The sequence below is a fragment of the Nerophis ophidion genome, linkage group LG26, assembly GCF_033978795.1.
Source record: "Nerophis ophidion isolate RoL-2023_Sa linkage group LG26, RoL_Noph_v1.0, whole genome shotgun sequence".
Taxonomy (NCBI): Eukaryota; Metazoa; Chordata; class Actinopteri; order Syngnathiformes; family Syngnathidae; genus Nerophis; species Nerophis ophidion.
Genome location: NC_084636.1, coordinates 9,161,632 through 9,180,486, shown reverse-complemented (window position 1 = coordinate 9,180,486; position 18,855 = coordinate 9,161,632). Strand labels below are relative to the sequence as shown.

The 18,855-nt window shown below is 41.3% G+C and overlaps 1 protein-coding gene across 1 annotated transcript; it reads left to right on the top strand.

Moving 5' to 3' along the window:
- Positions 1–1,040: 1,040 nt before the first annotated feature.
- Positions 1,041–18,736, top strand: myoc (myocilin). Its single transcript, XM_061888746.1, has 5 exons — positions 1,041–1,634; positions 10,088–10,153; positions 10,226–10,309; positions 14,332–14,543; positions 17,391–18,736. The coding sequence occupies exons 1-5, from the start codon at positions 1,199–1,201 to the stop codon at positions 17,970–17,972; spliced, it is 1,380 nt and encodes a 459-aa protein (XP_061744730.1). The 5' UTR covers positions 1,041–1,198; the 3' UTR covers positions 17,973–18,736.
- The last annotated feature ends 119 nt before the right edge of the window (positions 18,737–18,855 follow it).

The window sequence follows — 18,855 nt, the reverse complement described above, 5'->3', positions numbered from 1 at the left end:
AAAGAGACGAGGGGAGCCCCCTGCCATAGGAGTTATCCACGAACAGAAGATCCCCCATTCGCCTGCCCTGTACTCCAGATAGTGTACTTGTTATGTGTCCTATGCTGTGCGTTAAAAGAGACGAGGGGAGCCCCTGCCAAAGGAGTTATCCACGAGCACAAGAACCCCCACTCGCCTGTCCTGTACTCCAGATAGTGTACCCAAATCCCTTTTCTTAGTTTCCATCGGCACCAAATCTTTAGTCAGAATTCATATTTGTTTTTACATTTGCAGAATATTAGTATTACTCAACTTGTTCAAACAACAAAACTAAGACAGTGCATAAACTCACAACAAATTACACACCTGCAAATCAGTCAGCTGTTGCTGTATCAGTAAAACGCCGATAGGGAGAAGTTTGTATTTACAAGTTGAGTCGGGTGTGTTTTGACCTCCGCCGAACCCCTAGGGTTCGATCGAACCCTGGTTAAGAACCACTGCACCAGTACCTCTGTTTTCTTACGAAGAGTGCGGCCAATGAAAAGCGAGGTTTTTTCCTGCAGCCACTAGGCGGCATCGTTGCAAGATCTCAGGGTAGGGTTATGCTATGTTGTTGTATTTGTACTCACCCCAGTTGTACACTCTACTTACTCATTTATTCAGTCATTCTTTGTCCGTAGAATGTATTCTAAGTAGATCGGTATTTTAAGTTGGCGCGGTGACCACCTGGAGGTGTCATCGGTTGACTCGTGGTAACCCCCCCAACCCTTCCGACTGCCGCCCCTGGGGCCTGATGAAAGGGGACACCCCCCCCTTTCAGGAGGTAACCGTATCCCAACTTCCTTGTCAGCAATAAACCTCATTTAAACTCCCTGGATGGCATGAGAACAAGGATATGAAATAAAAGACGGGAAAATAAAAAGTGTTGTTTGGGTTATTGAGGGATTAAAAATAGAAAGTGCTGGAAAAGCACCCCCCCCCTCCTCTTCCTACGTAAATCCAACTTTCTCCACTCCCTCCCTCCTTTACACCTCTTTCACTCTTTCCCTCCTTCCTCGCAAGCCCTCCAGGTTGTATAAATATCAGTGAGGGCTTCGGGGAGAGGTCAGTGTAAGCGACTTGCAGGAAAGACAATCCCAGCGCTGAAGACAACCTGCATTTGGGATTTAAAAGCACCTGAAGTTCCCTCACCCAAAAAGCCGACTTCCTTACCTCCATCATGTTCCTCTTGCTCTGCCTTGTGGGGCTTCTGGCCCGAGGGGACGCTCAGGACCGCGCCGCTCTGTGGAGAGGGAACGACCGCAGCGGGCGATGCCAGTACACCTTCACGGTGGCCAGTCCCACCGAGGCCAGCTGCCCGCAGACTGGAAGCCCCGAGGTGGAGGGCCTGAAGGCCAGACTCTCCCTGCTGGAGACCCTGGTGTCCAGGCTCCCCGGCGGCACCCCGCAGGATGGAGGCCGAAGCCAGTCCCGCCTTCAGGAGGAGCTGACCCGCGCAATGGGGGAGAGGAACCTGCTGCAGGGGGAGAAGGAACGCCTCGAGAGGGAACTGGGGGGTCTTCAGCGACGCCTGGAGGAGACGCAGAGGGAGATGGAGAGGCTGAGGAACAAACCCTGCCCACCCCAGACCCCCATGGTCCCGCCAAGACCTGGAGGTAAGAAACACAACAACATGGTCAGTGCGGCGGTAAATTATCAGTAAGGCAACCTGTGTTGGTCTTTAAAACAGATCTCAGGTCAGTTAATGCTTATTAATACAGTGGGGCAAAAAAGTATTTAGTCAGCCACCGATTGTGCAAGTTCTCCCACTTAAAATGATGACAGAGGTTTGTAATTTTCATCATAGGTACACTTCAACTGTGAGAGACAGAATGTGAAAAAAAAAATCCAGGAATTCACATTGTAGGAATTTTAAATAATTTATTTGTAAATCATGGTGGAAAATAAGTATTTGGTCAACCATTCAAAGCTCTCACTGATGGAAGGAGGTTTTGGCTCAAAATCTCACGATACATGGCCCCATTCATTCTTTCCTTAACACGGATCAATTGTCCTGTCCCCTTAGCAGAAAAACAGCCCCAAAGCATGATGTTTCCACCCCCATGCTTCACAGTAGGTATGGTGTTCTTGGGATGCAACTCAGTATTCTTCTTCCTCCAAACACGACGAGTTGAGTTTATACCAAAATGGATACATGGATGATACAGCAGAGGATTGGGAAAATGTCATGTGGTCAGATGAAACCAAAATACAACTTTTTGGTATAAACTCAACTCGTTGTGTGTTGAGGAAGAACAATACTGAGTTGCATCCCAAGAACACCAAACCTACTAGTCTGTGAAGCATGGAAACATGTTTTGGGGCTGTTTTTCTGCTAAGGGGACAGGACGATTGATCCGTGTTAAGGAAAGAATGAATGGGGCCATGTATCGTGAGATTTTGAGCCAAAACCTCCTTCCATAAGTGAGAGCTTTGAAAGGTTGACCAAATACTTATTTTCCATCATAATTTATAAATAAATTCTTTAAAATTCCTACAATGTGAATTCCTGGATTTTTTTTGTCACATTCTGTCTCTCACAGTTGAAGTGTACCTATGATGAAAATTACAGACCTCTGTCGTCATTTTAAGTGGGAGAACTTGCACAATCAGTGGATGAATAAATACTTTTTTGCCCCACTGTAGCTCAGCCAAAATGCACATTTAATAGGATTGGACTTACAAAAGGAAATACTTTTTTTTTTTCATTAGGTTTTATCTATAAATAACTATACATGATTTTTATACAGTCTTTTATTTGGTAAGAAACATATACTAATAAAAAAAATCAACATTAATTATTTATTATAGGGGCGGTATAGCTCAGTTGGTGGAGTGGCCGTGCCAGCAACTTGAGGGTTCCAGGTTCGATCCCCGCTTCCGCCATCCTAGTCACTGCCGTTGTGTCCTTGGGCAAGACACTTTACCCACCTGCTCCCAATGCCACCCACACTGGTTTAAATGTAACTTAGATATTGGGTTTCACTATGTAAAAGCGCTTTGAGTCACTAGAGAAAAAGCGCTATATAAATATAATTCACTTCACATTCAATATATTACAAAGCCAAATAAAATAAAGAAAAAAATGTGTTATGCATATATAATGATATTCCTATTCTACGTACAATATAGATTTTTTATGAATTACTAAATAAAAAAATTAAATGTAATAATTTATTTTTTTAAAGGTATGGTCACCTAAATTGAAAGAAAATTGCAATTAATTAGTCAGATTTTCAAGATATATATTTAACATATTTAACACTTTTTTTTATAGCAACATTCTTATTTTATTTTTGCTTAAATGTTTTCATAACTTCAGAGCTGCTATTTTAATTATTTATGTATTCATTATTATTCTACTGATGATATAAAATAGATTTTTATTACATACATGTATTTCTTCAATCATACATATATATCAAATGTTTTCCCTTCACAGTTGTCCCTGTTGAACACCCACTTAATTAAAAGGCTGTAGTCAGTATGAGGTAGCAATCGTTATTTTCCTTAAAATGCAGCGATGTCATGCACCCAAAAATGCACAGTCCTCTGGTGATGACAGATTCAGAGGTCGTTGGTAGGTTTTGGAAAGAAGTGATGACACACGTGTAGTCTATGTGTGGAACATCACTCACAACACACAACTCCTGTGCAAGCATGACATGTCCTGCGAGCACTGAACTGAGAGAGAGCAATGGTGGATGTTTGGGTCCAAACACACACACGAAGGTCAGGTCGCATACTATTTATGAGTCTTGATGACGAGGGGGCTTCCCTTTCACATGGCGAGCAGGGTGCAAAGTGCTTGGTTAGGAATGAGGGGGGGATGCACTTGAAATGTGACCTGGAAGTAAAGGTCCTGAGCGCAGTCTTTTAATGACCGCAGGTGGGGGCTGGGGGGCGGAGTCGACGCCATACGTGGAGGAGACATGTACGAGCCAAGAATGTTAAGCTGCGTGATTGTGTCTGCAGATGCGAAACATTCATCTAATTAACCTTCCCTGCCCGGCTTGTAAGCACCCCCAAAAGACCTTCTCTTGAAGTCATAAATCCTTCCTGGTGTTTACACCTGCAGGTTGAAGCACATGCACAATGCATCACACACATCTCGCTACAACCACACAACTCTTCCCACTTAATACACAAATTCAGTTAACTCAGTCTGTACCGATTGACTAGGGCAGGGGTCACCAACCTTTCTGAAACCAAGAGCTACTTCTTGGGAACTGATTAATGCGAAGGGCTACCAGTTTGATACACACTTAATTAAATTGCCAGAAATAACCAATTTGCTCAATTTACCTTTAACTCTATGTTATTATTAATAATTATGATCTTTATCTTTGTGGAAACACTGATTAGCTTTATGATTTCTCACAATAAATATAAACTATGAAACATAGTTTATCTTCAATTTCGACTCTTTAAAATTCAAAATTCAACTGAAAAAAAGAAGAGAAAAACCAGATAATTTGAATCTTTTTGAAAAAATTAAAAAAATAATTTATGGAACATCATTACTAATTTTTCCTGATTAAGATTCATTTTAGAATTTTGATGACATGTTTTAAATAGGTTAAAATCCAATCTGCACTTTGTTAGAATATATAACAAATTAGACCAAGCTATATTTCTAACAAAGACAAATCATTATTTCTTCTGGGTTTTCCAGAACAAAAATTTTAAAAGAAATTCAAAAGACTTTGAAATAAGATTTAAATTTGATTCTACAGATTTTCTAGATTTGCCAGAATATTTTTTATTTTATTTTAATCATAATAAGTTTGAAGAAATATTTCACAAATATTCTTCATCAAAAAAACAGAAGCAAAAATGACTAATTAAATTAAAATGTATTTATTATTCTTTACAATAAAAAAATTAATTTACTTGAACATTGATTTAAATTGTCAGGAAAGAAGAGGAAGGCATTTAAAAGGTAAAAAGGTATATTTGTTTAAAAATCCTAAAATCATTTTTAAGGTTGTATTTTTTCTCTAAAATTGTCTTTCTGAAAGTTATAGGAAGCAAAGTAAAAAAATAAATGGATTTATTTAAACAAGTGAAGACCAAGTCTTTAAAATATTTTCTTGGATTTTCAAATTCTATTTGAGTTTTGTCTCTCTTAGAATTAAAAATGTCGAGCAAAGTGAGACCAGCTTGCTAGTAAATAAATACAATTTAAAAAATAGAGGCAACTCACTGGTAAGTGCTGCTATTTGAGCTATTTTTAGAACAGGCCAGCGGGCGACTCATCTGGTCTTTACCGCGTTGGTGACCCCTGGACTAGGGTTTCTGTTGGAGTCCTGCCTTCCTGCGCGGTCATTGGCGATAAGTTGACTAGTCGTCATTTGGGTCAGGGGTCGGCAACCCAAAACGCTGAAAAAGACCAAATATATAAAAAAAACACATCTGTCTGGAGCCGCAAAAAATGAAAAGCCGTATGTATGTTATTGTTATAATGAAGGCAACACATGACGAAAGTGTCTATATTAACCTACTATCAAAATGGCTGAAGCAAATCTTCGTAGACAGAAATGTTGAAATTGAATATCTATTCTACACGTTTTTACAACATTAGAAACCATTAGTAAATCAGAGGCTACTCAAAAGGTGAGATAACTCCTGGAAATTAAAGTTGTGTGTGTCCAAGTTAAGGAGGTCTTCTTTTAATAGATTTATTACAATCTTTGGCAAGCTAGGTAAAGTTTGCTGTGGTCTGGAACAACACGGCACACAAACAACTATCACAAACGCAGCCAATATTACACACAGATAATGTGTCATGAGACATGCAAATATAAATGAAATACACAGAGGACATAGGTAAAGGAAATTAAATTATCTCCAATATACCTACAAATGAGGCATAATGATGCAATATGTACAAACATCAAGCCTAGATAGCATGTTAGCAGTCCAACAAGTCAATAACATCAACTCAGCGCACCTTTGACTATTCTGCACTATTTACAGTCATTGGTAAGTCTACATGTCAGTAATGGCACACAGCAAAGTGACTAGTCTGCACTTTTTACAGTCATTGGTCAGTCTGAATGTCATTTTTTACAGAAAAGTGACTAGTCTGCACCTTATACAGTCATTGGTCAGTCTACGTGTCAGTAATGGCACACAGCAAAATGACTAGTCTGCACTTTTTACAGTCATTGGTCAGTTTGAATGTCAGTTTTTACAGAAAAGTGACTAGTCTGCACCTTATACCGTCATTGGTCAGTCTACATGTCAGTAATGGCACACAGCAAAGTGACTAGTCTGCACTTTTTACAGTCATTGGTCAGTCTGAATGTCAGTTTTTACAGAAAAGTGACTAGTCTGCACCTTATTCGGTCATTGGTCAGTCTACATGCAAGTAATGGCACACAGCAAAGAGACTAGTCTGCACTTTTTACATTCATTGGTCCGCCTTCATGTCAGTTTTTACAGCAAAAAGACTAGTCTGCACCTTATACAGTCATTGGTCAGTCTACATGTCAGTAATGGCACACAGCAAAGTGACTAGTCTGCACTTTTTACAGTCATTGGTCAGTCTAAATGTCAGTTTTTGCAGAAATGTGACTAGTCTGCACCCTATACCGTCAATGGTCAGTCTACATGTCAGTTTCTACAGCAAAGTGACTAGTCTGCACGTTATGCAGTCATTGGTCAGTCTACATGTCGGTTTTTACAGAAAAGTGACCAGCCTGCACTTTATACAGAAATTGGTCAGTCTACATGTAAGAAATGGAACACAGCAAAGTGACTAGTCTGCACTTTTTACAGTCATTGGTCAGTCTCAATGGCAGTTTTTACAGCAAAGTGACTAGCCGCACTTTATAAAGTCATTCGTCAGTCCACATGTCAGTAATGGCACACAGCACTGTGACTAGTTTGCACTTTACACAGTTGTGATTCAGTCTACGTCAGTTTTCACAGTGAAGTTACTAATCTGCACTTTATACAGTCATTGGTCAGTCTACATGTCGGTTTTTACAGAAAAGTGACAAACCTGCTCTTTATACAGTCATTGGTCAGTCTACATGTAAGTAATGGTACAAAGCAAAGTGACTAGTTTGCACTGTATACAGTCATTGGTCAGTCTACATGTCAGTAATGGCACACAGCAAAGTGACCAGTCTGCACTTTTTACAGTCATTGGTAAGTCTACATGTGAGTAATGGCACAAAGCAAAGATACTAGTTTGCACTTTATACAGTTATTGGTCAGTCTACATGTCAGTAATGGCACACAGCAAAATGACTAGTTTGCACTTTATACAGTTATAAGTCAGTCATGGCACACAGCAGAATGATTGGTCATTATTTTTTGCAATGTATGCCGTTATTGGTCAGTCTACACATCTATTTTTACACAGCACAGTGATGGGTCTGCACTTTATGCAGTCATTGGTCAGTCTACATGTGGCACACAGCCTGGGACTGGTCATAATACCTCTCACAAGTATTGCAGTTTATGGTCAAGTCTACAAGTGGATGTTTACACCCCATGTAGTCTTCACTAAAAAGCCTAAATATGATCAATTTAATTAAAGCCTCACCATCACAGACTGAGGTCTGTCCAAGCCTGGGTTTAGTAGAAGGTTTAAGGACCACTGAGAACCTTTGGTGATTCCAAACAAAGCTGGGGGTACATCTGGAGTGTGTTCACACACTGGGGAATTGAACAGGGCTGTTTACCTGAAATGATGATAAACGGCTACATCATTAACCTCGGGGCCTGCCTTCTGTTTTTTGTACTCTTGCTGACCCTATGTGACTTCTTTCCGTGTCCCGTCATCATTTTTTGTTTGCATGACTCCCTCAGCACTCGCTTCCACATGCAAACCATTAAAAAAAAGGTGTTCCGCATCATTAAACCTCTTTGTGTGTGCCAATCGGACGCCGCACGTGCAGAACGGCAGCCTGCAACGTGCGTTTGGCTTTGCCAGACGTTGTTTTCGTGTGGCGGAGTGTGCACAACAAGACAACTTCAAAGAGGGCGGCGTGAAGGTGCGGGCCAACCAAGCGGCCAGTGTGGGGGCGCCACACGGGTGCCATGAGCGTGTCACGTCATCTTCCGACTGGCTGTCTCCACAGCAGCTGGGAATGCGTTCAGCGGGTGTCCCTTTCCTGCTGTCACATTCCCTGCTGTCATTGCCGTCCCGCGCCCTCACAAATACACTTTTATTCGGGAGTGTACTTTGTCTGCAAACAACCTCAAATATATCAAACACAGATAACACTTCCTGTCATTAAATGCTTGCTGTGTGGTCTGTCATGCCCCCCTGGGGGACAGTCATTTTTACATTTTGTCACGCCCCCCTAAGTTAACATACTGTTGAAAATCTGATCATACATATTTATTTACCTATTAACCTAGTTGACTTAAGGATATTATACAATAAATCCCCATTACTTCCCATATTCATGGTAAGTCCATAGCTATGTAGAAGGGCTGCAACGGTATCTCATTCTACCGGTTCGGTACGTACTTCGGTAGCAAGACCACGGTTCGGAAAAGGTATGGACACCACTGGTGTGTGTTGACGAGGGATGGAACAATTAATCAATTAAATGTATTAATTCTATTCGAAAAAAGATTAATTGATATTCTGTTGTCGAATTAGTGTAACTAATAAACATTTATAAAATCCGAACTGAATAAAATAAGCTGCGATGAGTTGGTGACTTGTCCGGGGTGTTCACCGCCTTCCGCCCGATTGTAGCTGAGATAGGCACCAGCGTCCCCAAAGGGAATAAGCGGTAGTAGAAAATGGATGGATGGATGGATGCATAAAATAAGGTAAAACAAGTAAAATAGAAGACCGTTAAAGAAGGTAAAAACTAAATAGAAGTTAAATAAAATGTAAAAGAAAGTAAAACAAGTTAAATAAAAGGTAAGATAATGATATCAGAAGGTACAAAATAATCAACGTAAATTGAAGGTAGAAAAGGTAAATGGAAGATAAAACAAACTAAATGGAAAAAAAGAGAAGGTAAAAGAAGGTCAATCAAAGGTTAAACAACAGAAAGTAGAAGAAGGTAAATAAAAAGGTAAAGGAAGGTGACTAGAAGGTAAAATTAGGTATATACAAAATAAAGGAATATGAATAAAACGTACAGGAAGGTAAATAAAAGCTAAAATAAGATAAATGAAGGTAAATAGAAGGTAAAATTTGGTAAATAAAAGGTCAATAGAAAGTACAGGAATATAAATAGAAGGTAAATAAAAGGTAAATGAAGGTAAATAGAAGCTAAAATGAGGTAAATGGAAGGTACACAAAAGTAAATAGAGGATAGTGAGGGTTATGGCAAGCACAAAAATATTTGCATTTGTGATTTAGGGCTATATAAATAAACATTGATTGATTGATTGATTGAAGTTCAATAAAAGGTAAGATAATGATATCAGAAGGTACAAAATAATCAACGTAAATTGAAGGTAGAAAAGGTAAATGGAAGATAAAACAAACTAAATGGAAGAAAAGGGAAGGTAAAAGAAGGTTAATCAAAGGTTAAACAACAGAAAGTAGAAGAGGGTAAATAAAAAGTAAAATAAAAGATAAATATAAGGTAAAAAAGAGGTAAATAAAAAGGTAAAGGAAGGTGACTAGAAGGTAAAATTAGGTATATACAAAATAAAGGAATATGAATAAAACGTACAAGAGGGTAAATAGAATCTAAAATAAGGTAAATAGAAGGTAAATAAAAAGTACATGAAGGTAAATAGAAAGTAAAATTAGGTAAATAAAAGGTAAATAGAAAGTAAAGGAATATAAATAGAAGGTAAATAGAAGCTAAAATAAGGTAAATGGAAGGTACACAAAGGTAATTAGAAGGTAAACAAAAGTAAATAGAGGGTAGTGAGGGTTATGGCAAGTAGAAAATTTTTTGCATTTGAACTATTTTCCCTAAAATACACATTGAGGTTATAAAGTGTTATTTATCTGATTACTCTATTAACCAAACAAAGTAATCAATAGATTACTCAATTACTAAAATAATCGACAGATGTAATCCTAATGTAAACGTGAACGACCCCCTGGATAAACTTGTTTGTGTGTCTCCAGGTTCGAACCCTATGTCTCACTTGCTGGCGCATCCCAACAGGCAAGGAGACAGCAGCGGTTTGAGAGGTGAGTCCACGGCGGTGGCGTTACACCATCACGAAAAGCTCAACATGACGCTTAGAACTCTTTTTGTGGCAGACTCAACGTGGCAGTCGGGACACGCTGGCTTCCAGGAGGTCAAAGCCGAGGTGACCGAGGTCCCCGCACCCGAGGCCTACACAGGTTGGAAAACTAGATTCTTATCTGAAAAATGAATTACGCAACATAAACACTGTTTAGTTGCAGCGAAAAGTCAATTGTGTTTTTGGACGAGTGGTTAGAGCTGGGAAAGAGCCATTCCCAATGAAGGTAAACCTTAATACCGCAGCCAAAAATATACACTTTGGTGCAAGCCTGGTTTGATAAATGGTTATTGTGCTATAAACCATGAACTAGCCTGCTCTAAAACACACATTTGATTGGTTGGTAACTTGATCAGTGTACTTGTCAATTACTATTCGCAGTAGATAGGTATGGGATCTGGAACTTTTTTGGCACCGATCACAGTCCACCGGTCCTACTGGGCACCGATTCAGGTTAAATCCAATAGTGATATGTTTCGGTACCAGAGTTGCGCCTGATGTCACACCCGATAGAAGTGCTCTTGACCCTTCAGCACTTGGCGATCATTCCGGAAGCAAACTACCTCTTGGTAATGTTGCAATTTTCGATGTCAACAAAGAAACTGATTAAAAAAACGCCCCAACGTAAGTTAAGTAAGTCTCCACTATTCCAAAAATGCATGAGCTTTGCTATAAACATTCTACTGATTAGCGTTAGCGATTTTAACTTTTTAACTTTAACGCCTTCAAATGTATACGTGAAAACTACGACTAAGATGCACGTTACAATCAAACAGCTGGTGCGTAACTAGTACAATACTTACAGTATTAACACTTTGTACGGCGCAACAGACAGCAAAGCCTGCAATGAATCAGGGGTGTCAAGCGTACAGCCCGCTGGATGTGTTTGCTAAGTATAAAAATGAACCTGAAATTTTTGAATGAAATAAATTGCTGTTCTAAATGTGTCCATTGGATCTCCTAATAGCAATTCTTTGTATCTTTGCAAATGATGCTACATATGTAAAAAAATTAATAAATAAATAAAAATGATGTTAGTGCATCAGTCGAGGAAAATGATCAAACTATATAAATAACATACTGTAATTTGATTTTGATACAATTCTTTTATCTTGATATATTGAAAATGAACACCAATGAGTTGACTGATGAACATTATCACATCATTTAATTAGAAAATATAAATAGTAACAAATAAAGACAAAATACTATTAACCGCAAAATGTAGGTGTAAAAAAAAAAACAACAACATTATGATTTGTACAATTTCAGAATGTGCTTGTTGTATTTCTAAACAAAGAAAATAATCTGAAATTGTCTTTATTTTTACATTATCGTGCCGTGATTTTAGCAGTCCGACCCACTTGGGAGTAGATTTTTCTCCATGTGGCCCCCGATCTAAAATGAGTTTGACACCCCTGATGTAAATGATACACTACTGCTAACGTCTTGGGCTTGGAACTGCAATAGCAACTTAAGTGTCATACATGCAAATGAGATAAGAAAAGTGATAATGAAACAAGATAAAACAAGTGGACAGAAGGTATCATAATAAACACATTTTTAAATGTTGCAAACAAAAATTGGATTTTCTCATCAAACACAATTAGTATTTATTTACACACAAAAGTCCCGAACAATGGTACAGTATCGATTCCCAGGTACTAGGAATCTGTAACGTATCAGTTCAAATGTGAACAGTACCCATCCCTAACACATACACTTGTGTGAATATCTCAGTCAATGGTCAATCTATAAGTATATTTTGCGGGACTGTCTATTCACTTTGTCCAGTCACTGTGACGACAGTCTACATGTCAATCATTACACAAAGCATAGTCACAATCTCTCTCATTTCTTTTGGCCTTTGGTCGGCCTACCAATGACTGACCGAACTAGTAACTCCCGGTAACTAGTCACTCAGACAAAGCACAGCTATCTGGTTCCAAATGCAGGTCTATCCCTCTAGTCATTGGTCAGTCTACATGTCAATCATTAGGATAGGATAGGATAGGTTTTTATTGTCATTGTACAAGTACAATGAAACTGTGTTTTCTCTACAAACCTGTTCAAGAATAGACAAACAAACAGTGTACAGGGTTACAGAACAAGAAGGCTGATGGGTCGCCATATGGTGCCCCGTAAAAGATGGGAAAAAGGTAAATGCTGGGGAAGGATGAGTAAAAAAATACAATCTAGACTGAGCTCCTAAGGGGGCCCAGTCTGGAGTGGGAAAAAAAACATCCATAGCAAAGCACATATACATATTACAACATACATCTCGAGATATCTAGCAACGGAGGGAAGGTAGCTCAAGGTCATGGTGGTAGGCCGCAGCTCTCAGGCGCTGACCATCCATTCATCACCCCTATAGGATTTACGTCAAGGGCGTTGGGTTGGGGTGGGATGGAGGTGTGTATGTGTGGCATATATTTTTGTGGATGTGTGTGTGTGTGTAAGCCCGTAGTGTGTCTCTGTTCCGCGGCCTTGATGTATTGTGCAGTCGCTAGTCCTAAGTCAACAACAACAGGTGTGTGTCCATGAGAAACAAGAAGGGAGTATGTTGTGTCTTCACTGCACCGTCCTTCGGGAGAGTCTCGAAGCCAGGGAAACAATCCAAGTTAGAATGTTTTGTATGAGGGTGAAAATAAAATTTGCTTTTCACTCTAAATCATGGGTGTCAAACTCTGGCCCGTGGGCCAAATTTGGCCCGCCATGTAATTTCATTTGGTCCTGGTGGCAATATCAAATTAACATTAGAGCTGGGTCGCCGGTATTATACAGTGGCTGTGCCGCTGTAACACCGCGTTCACCGCTAATATTCATACTTGCCAACCCTCCCGATTTTCCCGGGAGACTTCCGATGTTCAGTGCCCCTCCCGAAAATCTCCCTGGGCAACCATTCTCCCGAATATCTCCCGATTTCCACCCAGACAACAATATTGGGGGCCGTGCCTTAAAGGCACTGCCTTTAACGTTCTCTAAAACCTGTCGTCACGTCCGCTTATCCTCCTTACAAACAGCTTCATAATGTAAGCGGCTTATACACACTCATAAGTGAATGCAATGCATACTTGGTCAACAGCCATACAGGTGACACTTGAGAGTGGCCGTATAAACAACTTTAACACTGTTACAAATATGTGTGAACCCACACCAAACAAGAATGACAAACACATTTCGGGAGAACATTCGTACCGTAACACAACAAGAATGACAAACACATGATTGATTGATGATTGATTGATTGATTTCGGGAGAACATCTGTACCGTAACACAACAGAACAAATACCCAGAACCCCTTGCAGCACTAACTCTTCCGGGACACTACAATACACGCTACCACCTAAAAGGTTAATTTGTTCAACCTTGGCCCGCGGCTTTGTTCAGTTTTACATTTTGGCCCACACTGTATTTGAGTTTGACACCCCTGCTCTAAATTGTCTATGACTGGTCCTCAAAACTGCGGGGTAGACAGTCCGATGTAATCCACAGTTCTTCCCGCATCCTCCAATCATTTGTGGCAGCTTTCCGGTACTTTGAAGACTGCCAGCAACTTCCAATTTGTTGACAAACCAGAGCAACGTTTACTCCAATCAGCAGATGTCCATTACATTCAACAAAAAAGAATTGACCTCAACACGCTCTTGAAATGAAGTTAAGTGCGTTCTTGTTTGGATAAATGAGCATAGCTAGAAAGGAAACCAGTCCAAAAACTACACACTAGGTAAAGAACACAAGTGGCAGCGCTTTGATGATGACGTCTCTCACATCTTCCTCCGGTTCCACCCGTCTGACCCGCAAACATGACACTGACCCCACCCCCAATAACAAAAAACACCCCCATGGTGACAGTCTCAAAGCAAATACTGCTATTAATACTGCAGCATTATGGGGTGCGAAGACCAGGCTTGTGCGCCATGGCAACAGGATGTCTCACTCCGATGACTTTGACGACATAGACAAATTCCCACCAAACTCCCAAATCTTACACCCCGAGACCACGGGTGTGTTTTCAAGAGACAAAAAAAAACACCTTCACTTTTGAGCACAGGTTGTTTTTCTAGGTCGAGTTCAGTTAGAAACTTTTCTAAGAAACTCCCTCCCGTCCTCTTCTCCAGGTTGTGGCGTGCTGGTGTCAGTGGCTGAGCCTGTCACTCACAGGAAAGCCGAAAGTATCGCAGGAAAGTATGGCGTCTGGATGCAAGACCCCGAGGCTGTGGCCCCGTACGGGCAAGAAATGGTGTGGCGCATCGACACCATCGGCTCTGACGTCAAGCAGATGTTTGGATACGAGGACATGGATCAGCTCTCTCGGGGCTTCCCCTCCAAGGTGAGTGTCACAGTACCATATTCCTTAAAGGACTACTGAAACCCACTACTACCGACCACGCAGTCTGATAGTTTATATATCAACGATGAAATATTAACATTGCAACACATGCCAGTTAACTAAATTGCAATTTTAAATTTTGCGCCGAAGTATCATGCTAAAACGTTGCGGTATGATGACGCGTGCACGTGACGTCACGCATTGTAGAGGACATTTTGTTCCAACACCGTTCCCAGCTATAAGTCGTCTCTTTCCATCGCATAATTCCACAGTATTCTGGACATCTGTGTTGCTGAATCTTTTGCAATTTGTTCGATGAATAATGGAGACGTCAAAGAAGAAAGCTGTAGGTGGGAAGCGGTGTATTGCGGCCGCCTTTGGCGACACAAACACAGCCGGTGTTTCATTGTTTACATTCCCGAAAGATGACGGTGAAGCTTTATTATGGAACAGAGCGGTCAAGCGAACACGGTTGGATTGGACCACACACAAAAAGTACAGTGTATTATGCAGCGATCATTTCGAAAGATCGTGTTTCGAAGAGGATCCCTTGCGAAGGGAAAAGATGGGCATCGCCACCACCCGTCGACTGGTGCTGAAGAAAGGTGCGGGGCCGACCCTCAGGTTGTACAGGTACGACCATATAATCTCACTTAAACACTAGTAACACAATAAGCAGATAAGGGATTTTCCAGAATTATCCTAGTAAATTTGTCTAATAACATCTGAATTGCTCCCACTGTATAGTCTTTTTTTTCTAGTCCTTCACTCTCACTTTCCTCATCCACGAATCTTTCATCCTCGCTCAAATTAATGGGGAAATCGTCGCTTTCTCGGTCCGAATCGCTCACGCTGCTGGTGGTCATGATTGTAAACAATGTTCAGATGTGAGGAGCTCCACAACTCGTGATGTCACGCACACATCGTCTGCTACTTCCGGTACAGGCAAGGCTTTTTTATCAGCACCAAAAGATGCAAACTTTATCGTCAATGTTCTCTACTAAATCCTTTCAGCAAAAATATGGCAATATCGCAAAATGATCAAGTATGACACACAGAATGGACCTGCTATCCCAGTTTGAATAAGAAAATCTCATTACAGTAGGCCTTTAAATAAATAGTCAACTTCACTCTAACTCATGCCTCGGCCTTAGAATTATATCTATAAATTATACCAGTGGTCGGCAACCCAAAATGTTGAAAGAGCCATATTGGACCAAAAATCCCCAAAAAACCTGTCTGGAGCCGCAAAAAATTCAAAGTGTTATAATGAAGGCAACACATGATGTAAGTGTCTATAACAGCGTACTATCACATGCTGATGCAAATCTACGTATTTTCATTTTCATTCTACACATTTTTGCAACATTGGAAAACATTGTTAAAATGGAGGCTTCTCACAGGATGGGATAACTTCTGGAAATTACTGGCTCAGAATGGCCAAAGTTTAAGTGTCCAAGTTTAAGGCAACAGCAGGCTGTCTTCTTCTAATGGATTTATTACAACCTTTACAAACTGGGTAATGTTTGCTGTGGTCTGGAACAACATGGCACACAAACAACTATGAGAAATACAGCCAACATTACATACAGATAATGTGTCATGAGACATGCAAATATAAATTAAATACACCGAGGACATAAGTAAAGGAAATTAAATGAGCTCAAATAAACCTACAAACCAGTCATAATGATGCAATATGTAAATACAGCTAGCCTAAATAGTATGTTAGCATCGATTAGCTTGCTGGTTTGACCAAATATGCCTGATTAGCACTCCAGCAAATCAATAAAATCAACAAAGCTCACCTTTGTGCATTCACGCACAGCATAAAACGTTTGGTGGACAAAATGAGACAAAGAAGGAGTGGCATTAAACACGTCTTTCTGTGGCAGCGTCAGAGAAAGTTGCACATGTAAACAAACTACGATGAGTTCCCGGTAGGACAAAACGGTGCTTGCCAAACACTCATCAGTGAAACATGTATAACATTAACAGTGGCATTTCTAACAATTGGGAAGGTTTGTGTCATGTTTGTTCTCCTACAGAAAGTATATTAAAACAAAAAATATGTGATTTTCTTCATCTTTTTCCAATTTCACACGTCTCTGAAAGAGGTCCAGCGAGCCAGTAGGGCAGCGCTAAAGAGCAAAAAGTCAATGCCCTAAAATGAGGCCTTGTTTAAAATTCAAGTTAAAGTACCACTGATAGTCGCACATTTGACCCATACCCTCGTCCCACCTCCTGGGATGTGAGGGGAGCAGTGAGCAGCAGCAATAGCCACGCCCGGGTATAATTTTGGTGATTTACTCCCCAATTCCAACCCTTGATGCTGAGTGAGGGTGGTAATTTTTATAGTCTTAGGTATGACTCGGCCGGGGTTTGAACTCACAACCTACCGATCTCAGGGCGGACACTCTAACCACAAGGCCACTGAGCAGGCCAGAGTTTCAATACCCCTGTGGTAAAATAAGGTCCTGACCCCCAATATTTGAGGAAATAAGGTGTTCTTCCAAGAAAAACCTACTCAGTGGCCTTGTGGTTAGAGGTGTCCGCCCTGAGATCGGTAGGTTGGGAGTTCAAACCCCGGCCGAGTCATACCAAAGACTATTAAAAAAATGTGACCCATTGCCTCCCTGCTTGGCATTTAGCATCAAGGGTTGGAATTGGGGGTTAAATCACCATAAATGATTCCCGGGCACGGCACCGCTGCTGCCCACTGCTCCCCTCACTTCCCAGGGGGTGACCAAGGGGATGGGTCAAACGCAGAGGACAATTTTCACCACACCTAGTGTGTGTGTGACAATCATTAACTTTAAATGAGGATCTGATAATTCTTCCGGACAGGTTCTGCTGCTGCCGGAACCAATGGAGAGTACGGGCGCCGCCCTGTACCGAGGCTCCCTGTACTACCAGAGACGCCGCAGTCGCACCCTCATCCGCTTCGACCTGGCGTCCGAGAGTGTGGCAGCCCGCCGGGACCTCCCGCATGCCGGCTTCCACGGCCAGTTCCCTTACTCGTGGGGGGGCTACACCGACATCGACCTGTCCGTGGACGAACAGGGCCTCTGGGCCATCTACTCCACCAGCAAGGCCAAGGGCGCCATCGTGCTGTCGCAGCTGGACCCCCACAGCCTGGAGGTGAAGAAAAGCTGGGAGACCAACTTCAGGAAGAACTCGGTGGCCAACGCCTTCATGATCTGCGGGCGACTCTACACAGTGGCCAGCTACACGGCGCCCAACACCACCGTCAATTACATGTACGACACCGAGACGAGCCAAGGCACGGCGCTGGCCATCCCCTTCAGGAATAAGTACCGCTACAACAGCATGATCGACTACAACCCGGCCCAGAAGAAGCTGTACGCTTGGGACAACTTCCACATGATCTCCTACGGCCTCCGGCTGGGGCGTCCAGTGGGCGCCTGAGGCCCGTCCCCTGCCGACCCTCCCCCAGAGAAGTGACTTTGGCTCGCCTGGTCCGGCTTCAAAGACTCAGAGCTTTATTTAGGGTGCGTGGTGGCTGAAGGCCAATAGTATCCATGCGTAAGAGCAGCAACCATAAGGGGGCGATGTAGACCCTCTAACTTGCTGAAGAGGAATTATTTTTGTACCGCCTTTTGAGTTCGATGTTTGTTTTCGTTGTTTACTTGTGAAGATATATGCCATGTCCCCATAACCACGGGTATCTCTTTTTTAATGCATTTTGCACACAAACAGTAATGAAGTTCTTCCCAAAAATATATTTCTTTATCTTGTCCCCAATGTGTTCTTGAATTGTTGCAAATTTGTGTTTTGAAGTGTGATATTCCCATCCGACCACATGACTTATGGTTCTCATTTCCCGCCTTTTCCGGAAATAACTTTCTTCCGGCTTCCTATTGGTTTAAAATGGCCCCACCAACTGTTGCTTTGGCACGCACAACAAACATATTAAAAATACCCGTGTACTTGTGGACATAGCCGCTGAATGTGCACGCTCCCTTGCCAGTTTAAACGGCCCATTTGTGAGTATATAAATATACAAAGTACAATGTGTGAACTAGTTGGCGCATAATCGCATATCAGAATTCATTAAACACTCCACACCAGGTTGTTATGCTCTCTTCCTGCTGACACCATCATATTGCATGTATTTGAACACTGCATTCAACTAATGTACACTGTTTTTGAAATAAAATCATGTTTAACGACCCAGTGCTTTTGATTAAGACTAATTGTATGGTTTTCTACACCAAAATGCATCTATTTATTCTTCTTCTTCTCCAGATTTTGGCGCACTCTACCTTCCACGTTTTTCATCCGATTCCAA